At 53.0% G+C, this 26757-nt stretch overlaps 2 protein-coding genes across 4 annotated transcripts in view; both read left to right on the forward strand.

The window, feature by feature from the left end:
* Nucleotides 1-1222: 1222 nt before the first annotated feature.
* Nucleotides 1223-11555, forward strand: CFDP1 (craniofacial development protein 1). Of its 3 annotated transcripts, none has more exons than XR_013639312.1 (7): nt 1223-1568; nt 2585-2747; nt 4558-4801; nt 5533-5647; nt 6634-6771; nt 7134-7301; nt 11293-11555. XR_013639312.1 is itself a non-coding variant. In XM_078868772.1 (7 exons), exons 1-7 carry the CDS (start codon nt 1514-1516, stop codon nt 11381-11383), a joined length of 966 nt encoding a protein of 321 aa, XP_078724898.1. In that variant the 5' UTR covers nt 1223-1513; the 3' UTR covers nt 11384-11555. The 3 variants fall into 3 exon arrangements, 2 of the variants coding, with proteins under 2 accessions (XP_078724898.1, XP_078724899.1); XM_078868772.1 differs by having other exon boundaries at nt 5570-5676; XM_078868773.1 differs by lacking the exon at nt 1223-1568 and having other exon boundaries at nt 2608-2747; nt 5479-5676.
* A 10689-nt stretch (nt 11556-22244) lies between these two features.
* LOC144942091 (uncharacterized) overlaps nt 22245-26757 on the forward strand; it is a 39159-nt gene continuing 34646 nt past the window's right edge. Inside the window, exon 1 of the mRNA XM_078868775.1 lies at nt 22245-22558. Within this exon, the coding sequence (XP_078724901.1) occupies nt 22547-22558 (12 nt within the window). The 5' untranslated portion in view covers nt 22245-22546. The remainder of the gene's footprint in view (nt 22559-26757) is intronic.

The raw sequence follows: 26757 nt of genomic DNA on the forward strand, positions 1-26757 counted from the left end.
TCAGTTTAACACGTAGGCTTTTGCGACAAATATCCATAATAAAAATGTCGTGAGAATTGTATTTTATTATGTTTTATTTTTATTATTGTATTATTTCCCTTCTACGTGACTTTTACCGAAAGAACCAAGAAGATGAATCCCTGCAGTCACGAAAGCTTTAAATCGAAACATAATAGAGGTGTTTGTGTTAGATCGCGTAAAATGAATGTGTCGTTAAACCCACCACCACCCGACACAGCCAATTAGTAAGGTGTGTCTCGTTAACATGGCAATTCGTTACTAGTACAGCAACACTGGTGTGTTGGAGAGTAAACCCACAACATTTGCAATTGTTTTGTTCACGTGACAAACATGCGTCGGGTGATGGCGGATTTAACGACACGTTTATATTTTTCTGGTATAAATGGTATAAATGTCCACATGATAAACTCCTTTGTTGAGCTATCATTTATGGCCAGGTCAATTTTGACCAATGGGTTAATGCTTCAGTGGGCTTTGCCTGGTAGGATGGAGATGGTTGAGTTGTATGTGTATGAGTTTGGGTGATTTGTTTATTTTTCTACATCTGCAGAACGTGAAGAACCAGTTGCATCTACATCTGCAGAACACGAAGAACCAGTGGCATCTACATCTACAGGAGAATATATAACTTTTAAAGCCATTCCCCGTGCTTAGTGTACATGCCGTACAACACGTTTGGAATCGACAGGATTAAAGTTGGACTTGCGAAAATATCGACATACGAATAGACCTCTGGAACCTAACTCGTTCGTAAGTAGAGGAGTGTCTGTACACACCGATTCTGAACCCGCCCCCTTACAGTAAGCCACGCCCCTCCGCCTTCTAACTCCGCCCTCTTCTGGTTTAAGCCCCCACCCCGCGCGCACTCTACGCCAGCCAATCGCAATTCGCCTCGGCGCGGTTGACGAATCAGAGGCGTGCCCCTCGAGATCGCGTGCCGCCTCCCCCCCCCGAATGTGCCGGCAGTCGAGGCATTCGCGGCAAGCGGATTCGTAGAGGTTACTGCAGGACTTTGTCAAACTCTAACCAAGGTGTGAAAATAGTAATTAAAAAATTGTAATCGTTGCAAACGAGTGGCAACCCCTGTCGCGAAACGACGTTGTACGAAACACGGCGAGGCAACGCGACCTGATGTATTTATTTTATTCGTGTCACGCGCGGATCTGTGTGTGTGCGAATGCGTTGGCAGGGGAAACGCGCGCCGCGTTCGCGTAAGGACACAAGGCGGGGCCTAGAACGAGAGGCTTCGTCTAGACGCGAAGAGGCCGGAGAAAGCAACGCTGAAAAGATAAACAATAGGGTTTAACAATAGGATACAACAGTAGGGTTCGACAATAGGAGCAGAGGTTGAGGCGCACCCACAGAGAGAGGGTGAGCTGAGGTCGACCCAGTAGCGGCAGGAGGAGCAGCGATATCAGAACGCAAGAGGCGAAGGAGCAGCAGCAAAGAGGGGGAGAGAGGCAGAGGAAGCAGCAGCAGCAACGGCAAGAGGATGTCCGACTCGGAGGATCTGAGCTCTGAGAATGATTCTGACTACGTGCCCTCGGGTGAGACTCACACTGGTGGTGGTGGTGGTGGGCTTGGTAGAGCTGTGTAGAGGGGTTTGGGATAGCAATGGGTTATGGATATCAGCGAGGTAAGGCAATGTACAGGATGGTGGGGAGGTTGTGGGAGGTACAGGCTCGGGCTAGAGAAGGTCATGGTAATAGCTAGCAGGGATTACAATTGAATCTAACGGGAGTTCGAGTGAGCGGTGTGTGGATGTACATCGCGATCATCATCGGCCACGTTCTTTCCACAGAACGTGGCCTGCCCGATCCCGCATTTCAAGTCGAGATTATGTCTCGAACTTGCGTTTGTTCTGCAATCCACGGGATCCTCTCTGTTCAGCCTCGATGTGACCATGTAGAAGAACGCCGATTCCTGATCGCGATCATTGTACTGGAGAAAAAACTTCTTTTTTTAGCTTTTATATCAACAATATTGAAAAGAATCCGAAATTTCGCTGACGATAACACGCAGCGCCGACTTTATTTACATTCGCCCGGCACGCTCTCTTCCCCATGCTTGTCTGAGCGCGTTTCAGATGGCTGGCTTGTCAGTCGTATTCGTCAAAGCCGTAATATGCGGAGTCGGGTAAAACGCGCTGATTGGACAGCTCCAACGAGCCACCTGGCGATGTTGCTTTTTCATAAAATGTAATTATGCAAAGGCACCCACTGCGCGCTGAATACGGTACACCATCAATAATTGTTGTAGATTCGCACACTGTTGTGTTATCCGGGTTTTCCTTACCCAAATAATTCCCTTTTGATCAGCGAATGTGTTGTGCCGTAGACGACTTATTTCGCCATCCTAAGTTAAGTGAATTATAAAACATTAGTCCTGGTTTTAAGTGGGGTAAATACAATTAGTTTTCCATATGGCGGAATTTCAAAAGGTTATCTCGTATAAGCTACACTTACTTGCACCGAGAGATTTTGTAAATCCATTGTGCGTGGACTGTGCGTGTCGGTGGCCGATTGAGTCTCGCGTCCGTCACCAACTCGCTCTGTCGTCACAGCCGAGGAGTCGAGCGATGACGACGGGGATCAGGCCGGGCATGACGAGGTGGAGGAGGATGGAGACGACGAGGTGTCGGCGGCGGCGGCGGCGGCGATGAAGAAGAAGGCTCCGTCGTTGAAAAAGCGGCGGGCGACATCCGCCAAGGGATTACTGGGAGCCAGGTACGGGGAGCTTCATTTCTCTCTGAATAACTTTTTTTAGCACTAGGTAAAGCCCTAAATGGGACCTTTTACACGCTTTCATTACACGCTTTTATTTAACTCACTCTGTCTGTTGTTGTTGTAGCCTAAAATCTTGTAACTCAATTTTAACACACTTCCCAATGTGATATCGACTGCAAACTTGGTATACTTATGTCATACTGATGACAATACTATATTCTATCATAAAAAAAACATTATTTTTTATATGTTATGTTTCGGCTTGGGTCTAATTGTCCACGGTAAATTGACGTTGGCTCTAATTGACTATGGTCCCTTACGTTATGGCAAGCTTCGGGCCCACTTCCTGGAGTCGTGGAGTTCTTCCATTACTAGTACGGTACATTTCATTAAAGCGTGTTTTTTAAAAAATTTAAAAAATATTACTTATTAAGCCCTAAATGGGTCCTTTTTTGCCAGGTTTTACCCTTTCTGGCAATAAAACAGGTGTTGAGATGCCAAAGAGTTAAAGCTATTTTTATTTTTTCATACTTTGATACTGGCAAAAAAGGTCCCATTGTGTAGCTGCTCACCCCTAGCTATAAATGCTCTGATAGTGCATTGTCTTTGTGCTGTTCGCCTTTTGGCGTTCTCTGGTCTGACACTGGTGGTGAGACTAGGCCCTAAAGAAAGCTGTCTCTGGTGTAGGCCAATCAGTTTCACAGACAATGCATATATTATCAGAGCATGTTTATTTGCATGTTTTGCCACAAGTACCGTGTGTGGTTAATGCAGACTTGATGCTTTGCAAAAGGTATGTATTTGGCGTTTGAACATCTTAACACCTGTTTTATTTCCAGAAAGGGTAAAACCTATTCTTATTTTCTCATACATTCTTCAGAAGCGACCTGGCTATCACAAATGATAGCTCAACGAAGTGGCTTATGTGGAATTTTAAACGCGTGATGTTTATTCTAAATGTGGAGTGGAAAAACCGGAGGACCCGGAGAAAAATCCCCGAGACATGAAAACTCTAAATATACAGCAGGCGTCAGGCTTGGGATCGAACCCACATCCTCCTGTATACCAGGCGAGATAGTTACCTTCTCGCCATCATGGCGCTTCATATATATAGTCCGGGTCTCTAGTAGACTGGAGAAGGCACTTGGCCACCAGTCCCCACAGCCCAATGCGATGCCATTCAGCTGATTTGGGTCTTCTTCTTCCACGCATTTGTCCCACTCACGTGGTGTCCACTGTCCTTGCCAACCTCCTCCATGCTGCTTTGCCCTGCGCCATCTCTCTTTCCGCTCCTCGGGCCACCGTGTCCGATAGCACCACATCGCCTCACCTCTTCTTCTGCCTTCCACTTGCATTACTTGCACCTTCTGACCCACATCATTTTCCTGTTGTCTCTCCACTGATTTGGGTATTCACATTTATACTGCTGTGTGGACAAAGGCAGCAGGGGGCAACACAAATGTGATGCAAAGTAATGACCCGTTGAGGGCCTTTTTAAACATGAAACATTAAAACACCATGACAGTGGTAAACAAACACAACTAAAATATAATTACGTTCATCATTAACACTGCCTTCTAAAGAGTAATGTGCAATAGCCTCCTGTTTCAGGTAGTGGCAGTCATAAGCTGTGCCCCTAGATTAATCCTTCATGTGTCCCCTTGGCTAGTCAACAGGGATCACCATGGTTATTTGCCAACTTCAAAGTCATGTGCACATAACTGCTGAAAGTAAAACTAAAGATACATCGGGTGCCGCAGTGCAATTAACACATTTGTGTACTTTTCGTTTTGCTAAACGATGTCACCAGGAAGAGAACACGAATTGGAGGCATCAGGCTGTCGGGGGATGAGGCTGAAGAGGAGTCTGGGGGTCAGGGGTCGCCTGGGCAGGAAGACGCAGAGGGCGCCGCGGTCGCCACGGAGACACCGGCCGATTCCGGCAAATCTAAGAGCCGCGCCGACGACCTCTGGGCCAGTTTCCTTAGCGACGTGGGCCAGAAGCCAAAGGCCAAGGAGGGCGGCCAAGTGGAGGTCAACAAGACTCCCAGCCAAGTAAGGGTCACGTGTTCTCAACAGCTGAGATTTTCACAGAAAACACGATCGTACTCTCAACTAAAACTATTAAAACAAAATTTGACCAGGTAAAGGCCTATTGAGCTATATAGCTCATTTTCAGAAGCGACATGGCCACAAATAGTAGCTCAACAAAGTGGCTTATCACGTGGACATTTATAGCAGCCCAATGCTCTTAAACGGCGTTGGGGTCAAACCAGCGACCTCCTGTATACCAGGCGTATAGTTAGCGTCTCGCCACTGTGGAGTGTGCAAGTTGTATGTGAAACTGCATCGATGCAGTTTTATTCTTACTGCGGAGATTTTTTGTGGTTGCGCTGTGTAGCTCTCAAATATGTGTTCTGGTTGTACCGCGTGTTATTTGACACGATGTCCGACGTTTTTCTCCACGTTCTGTGGAGAGCTCAATTCACCTGAAGAAGCATCCAGCACACGAAGCGAAACGTCAGACATCGTGCTAAACAACATTCAGTACAAACAGTAAAGACATCAGAACGATAAGCCCCGCGTTATGTCAACGGTTTGTGTTTTCACAGATAACATTTCATAGTCAATTTATAGATAAGCTTTTAATGTGTTTATACGGTGCGCTGATGCAGTGCGGATCGTTCGTTAAGTGCAGAGAAGAGCAGTGGAGTGGCCGTGTCTCCATGCAGACACCACAACCTGGCACTGCGTGTTGGGTTTTTGGTGTCGCGAGACGGGTTTAGCGATGTCCCCGGTTGTCCGCTCGTCGACTGTCGGCAGAGCTCGACGGCGGTGAAGACGGAGGCGCGGAAGGAGACGGAGAGGCCCAGGGAAGGAGCCAAGGTCTCCATCACCAAGGTGTTTGACTTTGCAGGGGAGGAGGTCAGGTGGGTGGTCGTTGGTCTATTCCAATTGAAACTTCTTGTGTCACAACGCAAATTGCGCTCAGAGTTAGGGTTGTTCATTTCTCGTTTTGCATTATTAAGCATTGCGTGTAACAATAACAATAAAACCTTGGATTGCGAGCATAATTCGTTCTGGAAACGTGTTCGTAATCCAAAGCACTCGTATATCAAAGCGAATTTCCCCATAAGAAATAATGGAAACTCAGATGATTCATTCCACAACCCAAAAATACTGTATTCATATAAAAATGATTCATACAAAATACCTTTTAATATTTTTATTATTTAAATTTTATATAAAGTAATGAAATGTATTAATTACATTTAATCGTGGCTGGTGTGAGGGAGATGAGAGAGGAGAGGAGTGTTATTGTGTAGGACGACTTTCACTTGCAGTACAGTTACTAAAGAACAGTCACTACACTTGGACACAAAATAAAAAAATGCTTTACGCACGCACACGTGGTCACAACACTTTAGTAAACAGTATACACTCGCACGGATGTTGACTATACGAGTGAGGCACGCCGACTGAGACCGAGCATGGGAGACGATTACCCACAATCCCGCAGCGAGAGAGAGAGAGAACCATTGGCTCAGTTGAGATCACGTGACGCTCGGCAGACAAAGCATATACTGTACGTACTACAGTACTCGTATTGCAAGACCTCGCTCGTTTATCAAATTAATATTTATTTAAAAAATTTGCTCGTCTTGCAAAACACTCGCAGACCAAGTTACTCGCAATCCAAGATTTTACTGTAACTGTAAACGATCGATAATAATCGGTATCCGCACACACGCGTCGAAGAATTTGTCTCTCGCGTTTGCACACCGTGGCCACTTGATAGTGAACGTCTTGAGAGATTTAATCGGAGAGACGCGAAGCGTGGATGAGTGTCTGCTGAAGGACGATGGGGTGTCTGTGCGGCGGCGCAGGGTCACGAAGGAGGTGGATGCCGAGTCGAAGGAAGCACGCTCCTATCTCAAGTCTCTGGAGGCGGAAAAGGAGGAGGGGAAGGAGGATGAAAAGGGAGGTTCTGGGTCTGGCACCGCCTCCACTGCTCCCTCACTTGCGTACGTGTGATCCCTAACCCCCCTAACCTCTGTATGTATATATGTATTTATGTTGAACTTCTTTCGCACAGTACGTAGCCAACCGTGCTAATCGGAGGTGCAGGGGAAAGACAAACCAAAGACAAAAAGCTATTCTGAAGAAATGAGTTTTCAGCTCGGTGATTTAAAAGTGCATAGCTCCAGTGGCTTCCTAATATCAGAGGGAAGAGCTTTTCAGACGGCCGCAGAAGCGCATCTGAAAGCGCGCGATGCTGGTGACCGTCTGCGAGTGGGCAAGTGGCTTGTTTTTGTTTTTTTACTAATAATCTGAAAATAAAATCCCTGTGCTCTCCCCCCCCCCCCGGCTGTCCGCCGGTCCCCAGAGCGAAGCGGCCGGGCGGCGCGGCCGGCCTCAGCGCCGTGCTCGGCCAGATCGGCGGCAAGAAGACGAAGATGAGCACCCTGGAGAAGTCCAAGATGGACTGGGACCAGTTCAAGGAGGGGGAGGGCATCAGCGACGAGCTCGCCACACACAACCGCGGCAAGGCCGGGTGGGTGCTCGCAATCGCTTGAACCCCCAATACGAGCAACCGCAAAATAGCGCAAGACCGCAATCGCACGCAACCGCAATCGCACGCAACCGCAACCACTCGCAACCCCAGCCACAGTACATGCAGCCGCAACCACACGCAACCACGCCCATACATACGCAACTTACGTGCACCCCACGCACCTCCACGCTCGCTGATCAGCTGTAGGATCCTCTTGCACGTTTAACGTGAAACGGCGTGAGAAGCCTTTGTTACTTGGTGAGGGCCGAATGGGATTTAAAAAAAAAGCTATTTGGGATGGTTCATTTGGTGACACTGCATCAGTGGTGGTTTGCATGAGCACCAACGCCGGCCCCGGGCAACGGCCGTTCAGCAAATCACGCACATGATGCTGCTCTGCCGAACTACCGTTGCCAAAAACGTCATGCAGTAACGCACGTGAGTACTCGCGCCTTAGCCTTATTCAATGGCGACGCGACAAACAACGAGGGCTCGCTGTCTTTAAACCATCGGCAATGCGGTGTTGCCAGGTCCAAACACATTCTCTCGAGTGTTTTCGATCGATAAGTGGCGTTAGAACGCTTGCAGTTATTGAGGAATATAATTCGCAGGCTGTTAGGATGCCGTAAAGCGGTGTTCTTCGCTCATTTTCAGGGGGGGCGGGGGCGGCGGCGGCACTTTTGTCGATAGCACACCATCAGTGTGAGGGCTGCCACACATTTTGAAACGATTGTCGGGTTTGCCAGCATGATGGGGGTGTTTTCACATGAGTGGTATTGTCAGGGGCTGCACTAAAGGCCACCAAGAGGCTGCCAGTTGGCCCGTGGGGCCCTTGCAACGAAGAGCACTGCCGTGAAGCCTCACGTGGCTTGGGACCGTTGTGAAATGAAGTCGTGGGCCGTATCCTGCCCACGGGCCACAGGTTCCCTCTCCATGACCGAGAGACCACCCACATGCTCCTGCCTGCGTCGCCTGCCCACTCCACCTGACTCCTATGTATGGACGACACAGCATGCTTCAAATACAGACTGCACACTCCACACAGAGATGGCGTGTATGCTGCCTATAGGTGGGGACTATATGCTTCAGCTACACCCATACCTACAGGCAACCTGCCTGCTTTACCCGCACGCTCCACAAGTACCTACGCATGGGTCACATACTGCACACACTGCACTCCACACGTACTTTACTTATGTATGTATGTCTAACGTCATTCTCACTGTATGTCGCTGACCGTGCTAATCGGAGATGCGAAACTTACACATGGGCTGCATGCTACAAGCACATACACCACCAAACTACACTCCACACACACTGCACACACACTCCACACATACACACACTGCACACACCCCACAATTACACACCACACGTACACGCAATCCAACAGATGGCCTGAACAAGCCACATACCTGCTGACTGTCACCCAGTGTGCTACCACCTGCGAGTCAGTGAGCGAGCAAGCGTGGGAGTCTTTACACTGCCTCGCACATGCGGTGGCGCAGCGCGCATACGCGGTCGCTAGGCAGGAGGGGACTGGGGTGGAGGGAAGGGGGTAAATCCCCGTGGAACTCTCATTATTATTATCATAATTTTCAATCGACAAACATTTTTTTTTGCTGAGCAATTGCATTGGCTGGTGTGGTGCTAAACGAGCGGTGTGCGGTGTGGTTGGCGGGAGGAGGGGGGTTTGTTTTGGTGAGCGGGGAACGTGAACTCGAGACGCGCGACGAGGGAGAGTCGCGGAGAAAAAAAAAGGAGGGAGAGAAGAAATACCTCTCCGATTAATCGCCCTTTGTTTGATAATCAGCTGAGCGGGAGCACGTGTTCTCATTAAGCCGTAGCGCGGGCCATAATTGCGAGAGTTCCCAGGCTTGCCCGCCTGGCTCGTGTGTGGGCAGCGCTGGCAAGCGGCTCGCGGTGCCAGAGCCAGGGGGGGCGGGGGGGACAAGTCTCGCGGACGCCCAGCTCATCGAAATGGGCACGGGGCTGCCCTTGGGGACAGGGAGTGCCCCCGTGCGTGTGTGGGTGCGTGCATGTGTGCATTTGTGTTGCTCTGGTGGCCGCACGCTGAGGTCGAGGAAGGGGAGTTGCGTAGTCATGTCCACGGGTCAGGGCCCACTTTTTACCAAGTTTTTATATCATGGGACCTCCTTTGCCTTTACCAAAATATGAGAATAGGATTTTCCATTTTTTTCTGGCAGCAAAACAGGTGTTAAGATGTTAAAACGCCAAACTGAAACCTTTTACAAGGAATCATGTCTGCATTAACCACAATACTTGTGGTCAGAATGCAAACAAAAAACACACCGATAGTATATGCATTGTCTTTGAAACTGATTGGTCCACACCAGAGACAGCTTTCTTTCGAGCCTAGTCTCAAACGGTGTTAGACCAGAGGACGCCTGTTGTCACAAGTTTTTATAACTCGCTAAAAACGCACAACGCTCATTCGGAGAGCACGACCAATGCGGACTTGGGAGCGGATGAGGTGGCTTGTGCGGGATAGCGGTGACGTGGGGAGGCTTTCATCCAGCAGTAGACAGATGATGGTCACGGCGATGACACGAGCTTGTTGTATTGAGTCAGCGGGTGCGACGTGCTGAATCTTTCACTTTTCCTGCCAAGGCAACTTCAGGTGCCCGGCCCCCGATATTTAGAACGGGGTTTTAAAGTTTTGTTTTTGTTGTAACGTCAGCGGTCTCGCCAGGCACGTTTGGCGCTGCTGCTGTGGACGTGCACCATCTGGCCGACGCGTCCCGCGCGCTCGCACCGGTGGGGCGGTGGGGGAGGGGGGGGGGAGGGACGGGGGGGCTGATCGTGAAACCGCTCCGTCGGATTCCGAACCTCTCGACAGAAACGCGCTCTTTGTGCTGAACGCGATAAAAACGTGCGGCCCGGCCTTGGCACGGCTGACGACGGTCGGCCGCCTTCAATTTCCCCCAAACGGATCCCAGCTGCTGTTGCGGCAGCAGCAGCAGCGTTGGACAGATTTTCACGGAAGCCTTTTTCGCTTTCGCCGAACGCCACCTCCACGTTGTGGCGGACGTAGATGAAACGTTTGGGGCTGAATTTAAACGGTGCGAGCAGCTGCCCACTTGCGTAGCTTTTCGTGGTATTTAGCAGGCGTTGATCGGCACAATGCCCGACGTTCCCCGCCCCCCCTTTTTCCCCACGTGCTGGGAGCTTCTTCTGGGACTGAGTTCAGCTCTTGAAGAAGCTGAACATCCTCGTGGATTAGACCATCGGCATGTGCAAACGCTTGTCCTGGGTATGGCGTTACATTGTATCAGCCGGTGGCTGTAAAAAAATCCCCCAGGACGGAGTGCGGTGATGCGAGGTGAAGAGGTCGGGAGTGGCGATGGAAGGAGCTGAAGCCAGGGAACCCCAACCTTCCCCACCCCCCCTCCCACGAGAAGATGTGGAATCGGATGTAAATTGGGATGTTTCACTGTGTTACTGGACATCTGTGAACAAATGGAATTATAGCTCATCGGATTCCTCCAGTGTAAATAAAGATTCAGATTTTTTATGTTAGAGAATGGCCCACAGAAGCGGATATCACAGAACCTCTTCCGAGATCCATTTTAAGCGACCTCTTATCCCTACACTAGGGGGCAGAACTCTCCTATGAACCCTTTTGTTGTATGTCAATCAAACCAAAATCTTGTTTTGTTTAAGTTCTCACAGCTGGATTTTTTCTTAAATTAAGCGACGAAACAAATTTTTTAAAAATGCTTTGTTTAATCAGTTATAGGTGACCAGGATGAAACCATCAACTCACGGACACTTGACGGCCCGCTTTTCTCACAGCAGGCCGAAATCCAGATTTGAACCCTGACCTTTGACAGTGCCGACTCGGCGCTCCGTCCCCCAATCCGCACCGTCGTCGTCCTCCTCTCCTGCGCTGCTGCCGTCGTAATCGAGACGGAACGTCCCCCCCCCCTGCCCCCCCCCCACACCGTGTCTTCCCCCCCCCCACGCGCAGGTACATCGAGCGTCAGGCCTTCTTGGACCGAGTTGACCACCGCACGTTCGAGATCGAGAAGAGCATCCGCCTGACCAAGAGCAAGCGGTAGCGGGCAGCCGCCTCCTGTCATCGGCGGCTCGGCGGGGCGGGGCGGCGGCACCGCCATCGCCGCCGCCGCCACCACCGGCAACGCGGACCCCTCGCTCGGACGCGCGGTGCCACGACACAAGCCTGGAAACAGCTGCTGGACGCATTTAGAGGCTTGAGCGTGCGGGCCGCTGCGCCGCTGGTGGTGGTGGTGGGGGGGGAGGGTGGGGGGGTTGAGATGGCAGCTTTTGTTTCAGGCCGTGCGCTCATTGCCGTAGCTTTACGCTGAGTGGGCCATGACCCCCTGGGGTGTGTGGTGGGAGGGGAGGTGGGGTGGGGAACGTTGCAGGCCTCCAGCCAACGCCCACCCACCCGCTCAGCTCCCAGTGTTTGCAGTTTCGCCGGCAAGGATGTTCGCCCGTTTAAGTTCGGACATCTGCGTTCTTAATGTTGGGTTTCAGAAAGTAAAAAAATAAAAACCCCAGCGCAAGGGCGTTTTGAGTAAAGCGGTCCCGGCGTCGTGCAGCGGCCCCGCTATTTGGAAGCAGCAGCAGCAGCAGCACCAGGCTGCGACAGCGGCGAGTAAACAGACGCACGACGCTCCTGCCGGACCCCCTTTAAAATCGCGGGAACGTGTTTGGTGTTTGGAGTAAATTGGCGCATTTTTCTGGTCACTGTTTACGCGACCGCGGCCTCCCTGGGGCTCCCCCCGCCACGGACGGCCACCGCTGCGCACGTTCGTCGCGACATTTTTCCGTAATTCTTTTAATCGCTCGTTTTGGACGAATGGAGAGCGGTGGCGGCGTTCGCCGTTTAACCGAGCGTGGGCCGCGGCGGAAACGATCGCCGACGCTGGCCCGGGGGGGGGGAAGGTATGCCGCCCCCTGCCTGCCCCCCCTCCCCCCCGGGGTTAAAGGTCGCATCTCTGCGCTCTCGGAGGGCAGCTGTGGTGCTGCTGCATGGCGGGGGTGGTGGTGGTGGCACGCTGGGGCTGGCGTCTGGTTAATGACAGAGCCTTGGAATTTTTTTTACATTTTTCCAAAATTGTTGTCGTGCGCCAATCCCCCGGCGTTGAGCACGGGCGACCGAAAAACGCTGGGCCCACCGCGCTCGCTGTGAAGGCGCCCCAGCTGCTGCCGAGCGATGCCGGGGCGCTGTCGTCGTCCCGTCTCCCCGGCCCGGTGATGTCACCCCCCTCTCCCACTGACCCCATTACATCACCGTCTCTTACATCACCGCGGGGCCCCATCTGGCGCGCTATTTGTTTCATTGATTAGATTTTCATACAGCGAGGGGCCACCCCCCCCACCCACCCCTAATCCACCCGACACCCCCCCCCCCCCCCCAGGGATCTCCACTCCCACAGCGAGCGGCTGCGCTCGACGGGGATGGGGGTGGCGAGGGGGGGCGTCGTTCCATTGCGCGACATCTCCAACGGCAGTGGCGGCTTCGGGGGCGCGCTCGCGACCGTCCCGTTTAAAGTTATTTTAATTTGTCTAATGGCGGGAGAGAGACGGCAGGAGCCGCTGTCATGGCGACCGCGAGATCATGTTCATACTGTGTTTGCGAATAAAGTAAAACATTTTATACAAATTCAAGTGAAACATTTCTGAACGTTTTAGAAACTTTCATCTACGCGGGCATCGTGATCCAACACTGGCCGCCTGCGCCACCGCGGTCCCACGCCTCTTCCCCCACTCCCACTCACCCCCCTCACACCACCACCACTACCACCACTACCAGCCCGTGGGGTAGAGCTGGAGTGCTCCATTAGCGATGGAAGAGGGTGAAGCGCCTTCTGTTCCAAGGGGAAGATGAGCAAGTGGTTCGTGGGTCGGCGTCCGGTTTTGCTGAACACCCCAGCAGTGGCATGGCACTGCGGTGTAACGTTTATCGCGCTGGAATTGCAATCCAGAGGTCAACAGTTCGATTCGACCTTCCGGCTCCGGCAGTTGAAACGGTGACGCGAGTTTTATTAAAATCCCTTTGCTGCAGTTAAGTCAGTCGGCAAGATCTCTTGTGGTGGGGTAAAGTGTGGGTAGTCCTTCCATGACGTCTTGGCCAAATCACCTGTTGGGAGGCGGGGCGTGAGCGAGCAATGACAGGGCTGGACCATTTCACTCAAGCTTGGGGGGTATTTTGACTCGAGGTGGTTTATGCACCTGACCACACACGTGGCCGTATGCCTCGCTGTCTTGTTTCATAACGCCGAAGTGGAATGTTCCACTTGTGCTGCTATTACACCGATGAAGTAAACCTGAACACCCAAAATCGTCAGATTCCGCAAGCTAAGCTGGCGTGTTGATCCTGGACACCGCTATGGGTAAACGGGGTGTGATCGGGCTGCAAGCCTCTGCAGAGGACTGGAGCAGACGTACGTCTGTGCGTCCCACCTCCACGAGCCTGCATTGACCCAGCGCAGTGAAGTATGGTCACATGACCAGGACGGCCCATGCTTGGCATGGGGAAGGCCTCGTCCAGCAGTGGATTGACAAAAGGGGCTGTCTCCGTTGTTTATAGAAATGCCAGGTAACAGGGAGAAAATCACGTGGGCCCCCAACTCTTGACGACTCGGTGCATCCTCTCGTGTGAACGATAGCAAGTAATCTCGGTTATAGAGTGAGCTAGACATGTCTCTGTGAACTAGATGAGTTTAACCTGGCAGGCTCTCACTTGCTCTAAAATAAAGTATTTGTGTCTGCACAGGAGGTTGGTGGTGGTCTGGTTACGTTGTGTGCTTGGGATCCGGGAGATGTGGGATGGGGGTGGAAACGGGAGTTGGGAGATCAGGGACGGGAGCGGAGATGGGAGAAACGAGCAGATGGGGAAAATGTTTCACTGAAATGAGCCGTAGGAGAAGGCGGGAGATGGAAGGCAAGAGAGATGAGAAGCCGTTCTGCAGGAGATGGGATATGAGAGTAAACCCCTTGGTATGGGAGACGAGAGATGGGAGAGGACAATAGGTGGGCTAAAAGAGACGGGAGATGGGAGGCAGGAGAAGGCAAACGGGAGATGAGAGGCAGGAAATGGGATAGGAAGGAGGGGATACAAGGGGTTGGAGAGACAGGGGAGAAGAGAGGAGAGAGGCAGGGGACCGGTGAAAGACAACAGACGGGAGCTGGAGCGAAGAGAGAGAGGGGGTGGGTAGAGGTGGAGGTCGATGAGACACGGAGGCAAAATGCAGAGTTCACCGTGAGCCGTGGGCTCGGCTCTCGCGTTGTTCCCCGGCGCCTCTGCGTGCCGCGTTCGGGGCGCCGTGTGGCCTGGCGACACTGGATACGAGCCATGTGAATAGGGGGCAGATTCGGCTTAAGATGATTGGTGCTGCGAATCGGGGCAGGTTTAGTGCTTGGTTTCAGACCCTTAATAGGGTTAGCTCTCGGAGCTAAGGTTGGAGTGATCGCCACAGATTAAACCCATTCACCCCCATAACCTTTCGATCACGAACAGCGCCCATATAAACCCTGAACCATCAACCCTAATCCCACCATTAGCGAAATCATCCCGTTCTACCGGGCATTGTGTCCCAGGCGAGACGACGTCGATTGCAATGTTTCGCTCACGACTCTCCGCTTCGGCGCGATGAGGTCATCTCGTGTGGGAGGCCTTCATCCAGCAGTGGATCGGCAATGGCTGATGGTGACATGTAGAGAGAAACGGGCCCTGCAATAGCATTGCTCACGTGACTGCCGGTGGAAGTGACCTGCGCTAGAGGGAGCTCTGGAGAGCCCCTTTAGAGCACGCTTGGCCTGCTCTTCCACGCTGGCCAGATGTCTTGGAAGAGGTGCGAACACCCACACTTTACCCCACCACACGCAAGCTGTCGATCCACTCTGCTGTACTCATGTATACGAACTAACTTTTTTAAATTTGATCAGGTAAAGGGCCCCACTGATCTATGTCGCTCTCTTTTAGAAGCAACACAAATGACGGCTCAACGAGGTGGCTGATCGTGTAGAAAATAAGAGCAGCGGCCAAATGCCCTAAACGCACGTTTCGAAATTGTGGAGGGAAAAGCCCGAGGCCACGGAGAAAAATCCACGCAACCACGGGGAGAGAGAGAGACACCGCCAAATATACAGGGGCAGGCGTCAGGGTCGGGATCGAACCCACTACCTCATGCACACTAGGCGAGGTAGTTAACATCTCCCAGCCACCGTGATGATGAGAAAGAGAGACACGGCAAACTCCAAATATACAGCAGCAGGCGCCAGGGTCGGGATCGAACCCAGGGCCTGGGTGGACAGAGGGGGGCTGCGGGGGAGGGGAAGTGAAGTTCAGTCAATATTGCTCCTTCCTTGCAACAGCCGCGCCCGGAGATCGAACCGACGAGCCTCTACCGTTGCTATCCGCGACTGATTTGGCAGGCAGCAAACGTTGACGACGACGATTCAAATGGCGCTGTCGTCTCTGCCGACGTCACACTGCTGCCGGAGGCTCCATCCAGCAGTGGATAGACAATGGATGGCGACGATCAGGCCCCTTCGGGCTCCCGGCCGCGACCCCGCTCGGCTGCCCGCAAGACGTTTGGAAATCTTAATTGGCTGCAGCAGGAAGCGCTGGTAGGAAAGGACCATTAGTGCTGTTTAGTGTTCTACTTGTAAAACAACCAGAGGGTTATGGTGGCGGGTGCGGTGGGGGGGAAGGAGGGTGATGAGGGAGGGAGGCTTAAGGCAACTTGCCCGGGTGCGCTCGTCTGGTTGGGAATGGGGTCGAATGACGCGATTTCTGAATTCTGTCCGCACGACGACTGCCGTAGTGGTCGTGACACCGGTGAGTGCCCTAAACAATCCGCAACACGCGCGTCTCGCCCGGTGCGACAGGCGGACTGCTCCCCAGCTCGGCTATTGCCACCGGATGTCGTGCGATTTGCGCGTAGCCTCTTGGGGTTTTATTTTCGCCCAAACGCCGTGCGAAAGAAGAATGAGAAGACGGATGGGAATGCAATAAACCAAACTATATAAAAAATATATATATATATTTTACCAGGTAAGGCCCACTGAGATGTATAGCTTTTTTCTTAGAAGCGACCTGGCCACAAATGATAGCTCATCTATTGCAGCCAAATACTTTAAACGCATGTTTTCTAAATGTGGAGGGAAAAACCGGAGCACCCCACGGATATGGAGACACGTAAATTCTACATATATACAAGAGGCGTCGAAGTCGAACCCACGACCTCCTGCATACCAGGCCGATCTAGTTAACATCTCCGCCACCGCGGCATAATGGCCTTTAACCCAGGACAACCTCACCGGGTCTCGAGACTTTTTTCAAGAGGGCCCTGCTGCATTGGGATACTGTGGCAGGGGAAACCCGGAGGACGTGGAGACAATCCACGAGCGCGTGACGTCGAGAGCGCCGCACAGATGTGTTCACGAAACCGCTCGCCGTCACCGCCACCTCGTGGCCACCTCGCACATCTCAGCGTGATCCTTCCGCAACCCCTTGCCCGCACAGAGCGCCTGGACCACCGCGCCCGGCTATTGTCACGTGCCCCCGTTTGGCAGCGATTGTTTCGCTCTGCTTCTCGTGAATAATGGATCACCTCTGTGCTCGCTAAGGTATCATCGTTTCCCCCCCAGCCCCCCAGTGCAGCCACCACTCCTGCTTGCACCCCCCCCCCCTCCTCCTCCTCAAGGGTCCCGGCTCCAGACCAGAGTCATGAGGTCCCCTCTCTGGGGTCCCCCACTGGGGCCCGTCCCAAACCTGCCCCCCACCCCCCGCTCTCCCCTCCCACCCCCCGCTCTCCCCTCCCCTCCATCCTTCTCCTTCCCCACCCCACTCCCGCCTCCCCCCTCCCGGGTCACGGTCCGTGATGTGGGGCTTAAGGAACCCGGGGAGCGGATTTCCTGCTGCTGTTGATGTTAATGCTGTTGATGCTGCTGCTGTTGATTCTACCGCTGATGTTGATGCTGCTGCTGTTGATTCTACTGCTGCTGTTGATGCTGCTGCTGTTGATTCTACTGCTGCTGTTCATTCGACTGCTGCTGTTGAATCGGCTGCTGCTGTTGATTCTGCCGCTGCTGTTGATGCTGTTGATTCTACTGCTGCTGCTGTTGATGCTGTTGATTATACTGCTGCTGTTGATGTCGCTGTTGATTCTATCGCTGCTATCGATTCTACTATTTCTGACAATAGTGCTGCTGCTGTTGCCGGCCGTGTCTCTTTCAGTTGCTGCTGTTCCTGCTGTGCGTGATGCGGTCCATGAACGGCACTGGCACCGTCGTTGCCGCTGTCGATGCTTCGAACAGCCATCGCTCTCCCCGTTACTGAATTGAACGTTTCGCGTTCACTGCCACGTGATGGACACCGCTGCTGCTGCTACGGTCCGCAAAGGGGCGCGTGAGAAAGACGCAGTGAGGACACGGGACGAGTTGGAAGGACTTGACAGAAGTCGTGGCGATGATGACGATGATACCCTCGACTTGCAACGTCGCCGCACGCCACACGGCATTTCGCTCTCACGGGCAGAGAGCGACTCGGGGTCGCGGGGATGAACCACAGAGGAACGGGAAGGAAGCAGCAGCAGCCAGGCAAAGAGGCCGCGGCCCTACCAACAGTTGCCCGTAGAGGGACCGCAGACCCGAGGTCTGCGGTCCCTCTACGTGTTCAGATGTTTTCAGCCGATTGGTGAAACTGGGCCCAATGAGTGACCCAAACGTAGAAGTCAGGTAAAGGTGGCACGTGGGAGAAGACGACCTGATGGTGATGATGATAATTATGGTGATGATGATGGTCATGATGGTGATGATGGTGGTGATAAAACCGTGCTTCCGTACAGACGGACCAGGTGAAGTCCACACTCGCTGTACCGCCTTCTCCTGGCGAGTCAGGGCGGGTGTTGACCACCCACCCCCTCCTGTGCCGTGCCGGCCCTATATACATATAGGGTGGCCGCTAACAACACTTGCCCCAACAGTCTGTTAAAGGCTATGGGGGGTGGGGGCGGTTTTGTGGTTTTTTTGGTGGATCCCCGAACCGTTGGGGAAACCGTCAACCCAAAACCGCCTCCTCAAAATTCCTCGACCGTGAATCACGACCGGGACGAGAGCAGGTGACGCGAGGCGCCAGGGTGCGACCTCGCCCCGGTGACTCAGGTGGGGGGATCAGGCGGTGCTGACTGCGGTGGTGCAGCAGCGGCGGCGGCGTCGCGGTGGTGGTGGCGGTGGTTCAGAGCGCGACTGTTGAACATCCTTCGCGCACCGTTCGTAGCCCAGCCGTGCTGATCGGAGGTGCCGTGGAAGGAGATCGGAGGTGCGCCTACGATCTCACACAGACAAACATCCCCCCCCCGCCCCGCCCCCTACAATCTGCACAGACTGTTACGGGGCGAGAGCTGTGAGCGAGTAAGCCACCTGTGAAGGCCGCATTTTGTCTCCCACGTGGCGATGTTTACACACCGCGCCGGGTGCTCGTTTTGCGGCCGAGTCGACCTAGGGGAGGCCCAGGATCGAATCAGTTCATCGGCACTGGGTGTTGGAGCCACTGAGCGGGAATCGAACCCGGGTCGCCGGGATCGTAGCGCAGGGCGCTAACCGCTACACTACCCCTCATAAACAAAGATCCCCCATATAGCCTGCAATAGACTGTTGGGGAAAGTGCTGTTAGCGAGCACCTATGAAGGCCGGCACGGCACACGAGGGAGTGGGTGGCCAACACCACGCCCGGCCGCCTTTGTCTCCCTAGTGGCGATGTTTACACACCGCACCAGGTACTCATTTGAGGCCGAGTCGACCTAGGGGAGGCCCGGGACCGGTTTATATAATCGTCACTGGTGTTGGCCGTGAGCAGGAATTGAACCCGGGTCGCCGGGTTCATAGCACAGCGCGCTAACCGCTACACCACCGCTCCCCACAAACACACACACGCGCGTGTTTATTTTCGGTGGCGTAGTGATTAGTGCACTACTCTCTGTAGCCGGTGACCTGAGTTCCATTCTGGGCCACGGTTAACATCTCAGTGGCAAAATGACAACCAAGGGCTGGCACTCCCGACCTCGCCAACCCACACTGACCAGAGTGGTGAACTATGGTCAAACAACCTCGGCGACCGACAACAACAACATGTACAAAGGACTGAACATTATTTCACCACGATCACAACAATCGTCACGGCTCTCTCTTTTGTCTTCCTTTCCTGAAGCTCGCACCCGGCACGCGGCGCGGAACGTCGGACATCGTGTGCGAACGGGACGCCGTGCAACCGGAGAAGGCGTGGGGAGACGATGCGCCGCAAAGCCAACGACGAGGTCGTCTTAGCAAAACAACAACAACGATGAGGTCGTCTTAGCAACACAACAACAACGTCGAGGTCGTCTTAGCAAAACAACAACAACGTCGAGGTCGTCTTAGCAAAACAACAACAACAACGCGGTCGTGTTAGCAAAACAACAACAACGACGAGATCGTGTTAGCAAAACAACAACAACAACCAGACGACGCGGTCGTGTTAGCAAAACAACAACAACAACAACGACGAGGTCATGTTAGCAAAACAACGACAACAACGCGGTCGTGTTAGCAAAATAACAACAACCACGAGGTCGTCTTAGCAAAACAACAACAACGACGACAACAACAATAATGCGGTCGTGTTAGCAAAACAACAATAAGGACGCATTCGTCAATAACACCGTGTGTGTGGCCATAATTGCAATTTTATAATAGGCGACGTTTCGGGCGATGGTCCTTATTCAGAGCACGTGAACAGAGCGGCCAGGAGAAAGGCAGAGTTGGATGGTGGTAAGAGTTGCAGACTGCCACTTGTTGACACCATTTGGGGTTCTGATGAGAATTGCATTTTTCAATGTTTCCCGATGACAACACGGTCTTCCTTTAAACGGGCGTGTGAATATTTGCCCACAGTTATACGAAGTGACGTGATGGTTGGTTGCTATTGAGCAACAACACCCGTTCATTGATCAAAAAGTAAAAATAGTCACCACCATCATCATCATTATCATCCTCCTCCTCATGTAGACCAGGACACAATTCCATTGAGACACCCGTGACTCACGCCAATGAATGAGACGCGCCGAGTTGTTATTCCGCAGCAGATCGTGGTGAGAAAGTGAGCAATCGTCTCTCTGGCGGATAAACACGATCTTGTCTTCAGATTGTGCAACACACACGGACGGACACACACACAGGCGCTCAAAAGTTACACGAATACTCCACATTTCTTACTAATGAAGGGTATAGACTATACAAGTTCAGACTATATAATTAAAATTCCTGGCTGGTAAGCCAGCAAATAAATAAATAACGGCCGGAGTGAGTGAGTGAGTGTTGAGTGTGGGAGCCGGGTTATTTATAGACTGTCGGCTCTGCGCGTTCTCGACCGAATGGAATTCCTCCTCCCCGCTCCTCCTCCTCCCCGCTCCTCCCCCCTCACCCCCCTCCGCCCCCCTCCCCTCTTCACATTCCTTAGCCCCCAGCCGAGATTCCATCTCCCGTTCCCTTGTATGGAACGGTGGCGCCCACGTGCTCGGTCGCTCATTTGCATATGATTATCAATCATTAACCGGCGTTTGTGTGGTGAAGTATGGTTAAATAGCACCCACCCCCCGCCCCCATGCGTGACCCCCACCCCCCATCATCCACGGTGTGGAGAGGCCCTCATCCAGCAGTGGATTGATGTAAGGGTTGTCCATGTACGCGTTCCCATTATAATGCAGCGTAACGTATAAACGCGATATAATATATCATCATCATCATTGAGTTGCAGCCCTTTGTGTGTCAATCTACTTCTGGATGAAGTGTCGCCGTCCCTCCCACCCCTTCCCCCCTTCTCACGCCATGTCGCTCATGTGGGTCGTTCGACCATACTTCACCACACTGGTTGGTGAAAAGGCGGCGGGCACCCAGGAGCGGTTCAAATACTCCTCGCCACTGATGTTAGCCGTGGCCCCGAATCGAACTCCGGTGGCACTGCCCCGTAAATAGGTTTTGCGGCGCGGTGCGCTAACCACTGCGCCACCGCTCCTCTCACAAGTACAATCAGTACCCGTGTGCCATGTCCCTTCACTGCCGTCCCGTCGCTTGTGCGTGCCACGTGGTTGTGTTTGGTTCGTTTCGCATCCGTGCGTTCCATCAGCGGGCATCGCAATGCATCAGCATGGCATCGCAGCGTACAATCTGCACGTACGCACGGCGCATGCGATGTTGGCACGTATTACCGTTCATCGACATGCACCCCCGACTTTCATCGGGGTGCATACTGACGCTTAACCACGCACCGGCGTCTTTATCTTGTAGCAATCTCCGCACATGAACATGTACAGTAGTCACATATATTAACATATATTAACATATATTATCGGGCAGCCGTCGAATGGAATGCGCGCAGGAAGAGAGTGGCGATGAAGGGGAGTGTGTGGGGGGGTGAATGAAGGAGGAATGTGGGAGGAATGAATGATGGGATAATGAATGGGAGAGAGATAATTCATGAATGAAGATGGATGGAGGGATGGATGGTAGAGGGAGGGAGGGAATGAATCAGGGATGGGGAGACGGTGAAGGGATGAAGGTGGCTGAGATGAATGAGTGAGTGATTGACAATGGAGGAGTGATGGATGGATAGAGCGAGTCAGAGACGGAGGGACTGTGAAGGAGTTTAGGAGGCAGGGAGGAATGAATGAGTGAATGAGTGAGTGATTGACAATGGAGGAGTGAAGGGACTGTGAGAGGGAGCGAGGGATGGAGGGTGCTGGGGGTGTTGGGAGTTGTCCCCCAGTGCTGGGGGGGCGGGCACTGGGCCGTCTTCTCCCGACCGTGGGAGGCGGTGAATGAGGCGGGGGAGAGTGGGGGAGGGAGAGGAAGGGAGGGAGAGTGGGCGGGTTCGCTGAGCTGGGTGTTGTCATCACTGCTCTCGAGAGGAGGAGGAGAGAGAGAACGAGAGAGAGAGCGACACGGGGAGAACGAGAGAAAGAGACGCACGCACGGGGAGGAACTTGCCGGAGCGTCGCTGAGGATACCCGGGGTTTCGCCGCGACGATGGCGTCGTCCTACTAAGCTCGCCGAGAGAGAGAGAAGAAGAAGAGAGAGGGGAGGTTGTGGGTATCTCGGAGGGAGCGAGCGAGAAGGGGGGCAGCGAGAGGCCCGAGGAGAGCGACATCAGCCGGGGAGGAGCCGCGCGGGTCTCGGGCTGCACGCCGGCAGCGCCCCGCGGAGACGCGGCCACCATGAAGCAAATGGTAACGCGACTCCTCCTCCTACCGTGCCTCTCGCTCTCCCTCTCCGTCTCTCTCTCCGTGAGTGTCTCCCTCTCTCGATTTGCCACACGCAAGCCAGTCCCTCGCCCCTGTACTCTCCCCCTTAGCGTTCTCTCTCTCTCTCAACTAGTTTAACCCACTCGCTCTCTTCTCCGCACCCATCGCCTCCTCCTCTCTCGTCGTTTTTCTCTCGCCCCGCTCCTGCCGTCTCTACTCTCTCTCGACTCTCTCCTATCCGCCTTCCTCTCTCTCTCGCTCGCTCCCCGTGCGCTCTCCCCGTCTCCTCGCACGAGTCGAAGCCCCCGTGCTCGCTGGAGGGTCGAGGCGAGTTTAGAAGAAAAACTTCGAAGAAGTTCTCCGGCACGAGTGACGCCGCTGGCGTGTGACGTCACCAGCGACTTTTAAAGTCTTTATTACATTATGATTAAATAATGATGCACAACGAAGCTTCTAAAACAGTGTTCTAATTTTCCGAGGGGGTGAGTGGGGGGGGGGTCTACTTTCGCCGGTAAGACATAATAGTTGTCAACCCATACGGGTTCACACCGTATTCTTGTACAGGGAAATTGCGTTTTCAGGTCCATACTGCGTACAGCCGTTTCAACACGGGCACAACATTTGTGTTTGTCTGTGTTTGTGTTTCTCCCTCGTGATGGGACTTTGTAGGATGAACGTTGAGATTTATAAGGGGCACGAGGTGACCAGTAAGGTCTGAATTGGTCTGTAATAAGGTAGGGCGCTGATAAGGGGTTGACAGGCATGAGACATCAACAGTGTGACGTGTGAGGGCCGCCACACGATTTGAAACCATTGTTGGCTTTGTGACAGCAGCATGATTTTGTGTTTTGTCGTCGTCGTGGTGGTGGTCTTGGTGGTTCGCCCATGTCAGGAGCCGCACTAAAGGCGACCAGAGGGCCTGCCAGTGGCCCGCGGGCCTTGCCTTGCTACGGGAAACAAAAACCTCCACTGCACATCGAGACTCTGGTCGTGTGTGAGCCGCGAGATGACGATGAGAGCCGCCGCTTCTCGTCAGCCTGCGGCGGCTGTGTGGAGATGTCTCAGCCCGCACAACTTGCGGGCTGTGTTGGAGGTTACTTGACCATACCTCACCACGCTGGGTGGGGGGTCTGCGCTGTTTGGTGGAGCAGCCGGGCAGCATAGACGTTGGAGCGTACTACAGTACAACGGTGCATCTGCTGAGAACGTTGCCCAGCATGCCCAGTAAACGTGGAACGTTGGCCCGACGTTCACCCAACGTTGTCGTGTTTTTGTTTAATGGGCGCGCGCCTTCCAGCTTTGGTTGAAGCCAACGTTTGTTTTGGTTCAATACCCAATCGATACTTGACATCTGCGTAACTCGGCGAGGGCACATTTCGAGACGCGATCGCATTTACAGTTCCTGACAAGGGCGATTTGGTTTCGCCAAGAGTTCGAGAAAACACCCGGTGCGGTTCACGTGCGCAACTGGCCACGTGACGCTGACGAGACTCACGAGAAATCGAAACTGGTTCAGAGTGGGGGGTTCAATGTTTTGCTCCCTTAAACCGAATGCTGTTGGCCAACATGGTTCCGGACCTCAGCGCCGATGGGCGATGGACTAATGCACACGGTAGGCGTGTTGAACTTGTTTTGCACGGTACGTGGCCACCCGCGCTAAGCGGGGGTACGGGCGGAAGGACAGCGAACTGAAAACGAGAAGCAGGCGAACACGGCCACTTCGCTGTCCACGTGGAGAGACGAGGCCGTGCCGTTCAGACGAGAGGCGCCTTTAAACTATTTCGGATGTGCATCTCGGCCACTCGAACGTGTGTTGTGGTGCCACGGTGGCTAGGAGATGTTAACTGCCTCGCCTGGTCTACAGGAGGTCGTGGGTTCGATCCCGACCCTTGACGCCTGCTGTATATTTGGAGTTTGCACGGTCTCGTGGATATTTCTCCAGGTCCTCCGGTTTCTCCATCCACATTCAGAATCGTTGTGCGTTGGGAGGATCTCTGGCTGCTCTAAACCTCCACGCGATGAGCCACTTTGCTGAGCTGTCATTTGTGATCGCCAGGTCGCTTCTGATAAAGAGCTGCAGAGCTCAGTAGTGGGCCCTACCTGGTAAAATAAGCAAAATGGTTTAGTGTAATGATTTTCAATATAGTCCTTTAGCTTGGGTATACTTTGCCAGCCGATTAGGAACTTACGTGATGGAGATGGAAACTACTGTCGACATTTCTTCTTGATGTTCGGGTGCAATACAATTCGTTCAGTACCGAGCGGCGTTGGACGCACTGAGACCAAGAGACCTTTCCATCCACGCTGCGATGGTGGTGGTGGTGATGCGTTCAGTGTTGTGCGCGTGTGTTGCGCCATTCTGTCAAACCATCGACTTGTGCCATTAATGAGTCACGGTTGTTTTTTAAAATCCAATACCGTACTATTATTAACTTTCATTATTACACCACTTAGGTATTACTTCCGGGGAGGGGAGCGGTGGCGCAGCGGTTAGCGACCGCACCGGTGCTCCGAACCCGGTGATCTGAGTTGTTTGATTTTCCGGCCACGGCTAACATCAGTGGCGAACGATATCTGAACTGCTCCCGAGTAACCTGTAGCCTCCCCCGCCTCTCGTTCACCAGCCGGCACTGACCGGCATGGTGAAGTATGTTCAAACAACTTTCATGACTGACACAGCTTGGAGAGGCCTTTGTCCAGCAGTGGATTGACAAAGGGCTGTATTTTCGGTTTCATGGATTTGTCATCATCATCAGCAGTCGTGATCAATCCACTTTAGGATGAAGACCTCCAGGCTGGTGCTTGGGTTTAAGAGTTGGGTTCCTCCTCCTTCCCACCTTGGTCTCCCGACCCCAGGCAGGGGTGAGTGAGGATTCGGGGTTAAGGTTGCAAACAGGGACCCCGCGGTGAGTAGCTCATGTTTCCCCAGACGGGAACTCGAAGAATGTTCACGCGAACGCCGAGAGAATGCTCACGCGAACCGGGAGAGGGTTTACGTGAACATGCACGGCCCTCTGTCAGACGACTGCTGGATAAGGCCCCCCCCCGCCCCACACCGCGTGCACCGTGGAGGTTATTTTGACCATACTTCACCGCACGCCGCTCGTTTGCCGGTTGATGAAAGTGGGGAGCTTATAAATCCAGTGCAGCAGTGGAGTTTTGCCGCCCTGGCCCTCTGTAGGCCACCGTGTAGAAATCGCAGCAGCCAGTATTGCCCTGCTCAGCTTGGCGGTCGCCCATCCATGCGCTGTCAAAGGTCAACTCTGCTTAGCTTCCTAAGTTCCAGGGGTGGTTTTTCATGTATGTATGTATGTTGAACTTCTTTTGCACCATACATAGCCAACCTTGCTAATCGAATGTGGTGGGGAAGGACAAGGAACTAAAAAAAAAACAGTTCTAAAGAAATTACTTTTCAATCGAGATGATGATTTAAAAGTGCATAGCTCTCTGGCTTCTTAACATCGGAAGGAAGAGCGTTCCAGACGGCCGCACAAGCGCGTCTGAACACGGGCGATGCAGTGACCGTCCTTTGTTCGATGGCCAGCCAAAAGCCGCCGCTGCGAGGATGACCGGACGTGAGTTTTTATGAACTTCATCAAGCTCAAAGCCATCTCAAAGTTCACCCACAATCTCCGGTGAGTCTTTGATTTGTACTGAAGAGCTCAAACACTGAACAACTTGGAAATGAGGTGGCATTTTGCAGAGGTGATATGACCACAGGGCTTGATCTCTCCTGGATCTGTGGCCGAGAAAAAATCATTCTGGCATCCCACACACCACGCCCGGTATACCGATCAACTATGGGATGTGGCTACTACTTAAGTCGCGTGGCAACTACTCCAGTCTACCAGCGACCCGGAAAATATTAATGTGAGAAATTAAGATCTGGATGTAATTGGTCTGGTAAGCAGTGGCGAGAGAGGGAGAGAGAGATAGAGAGAAGAGAGATTAAAAGCGGATAGAGAGAGAAATCAAGAGAGATACATGAGAAGACCAGGAGAGAGATGGCAGAGGTGGGACAGTGGAGAACGTGGAGTGACAGGTGGAAGAGGATGAATCGGTGAAAGACAGGACGAGGAGCATCAACCACCATCACGCGAACTCCGGTCATCCTCGCATCGCCTTTTGGCTGGGCCATCCAACAAAGACAGCGGTCACCACATCGCGCGCATCCAGACGCGCTT

Source organism: Lampetra fluviatilis, chromosome 26 (assembly GCF_964198595.1).
Source record: "Lampetra fluviatilis chromosome 26, kcLamFluv1.1, whole genome shotgun sequence".
NCBI lineage: Eukaryota > Metazoa > Chordata > Hyperoartia > Petromyzontiformes > Petromyzontidae > Lampetra > Lampetra fluviatilis.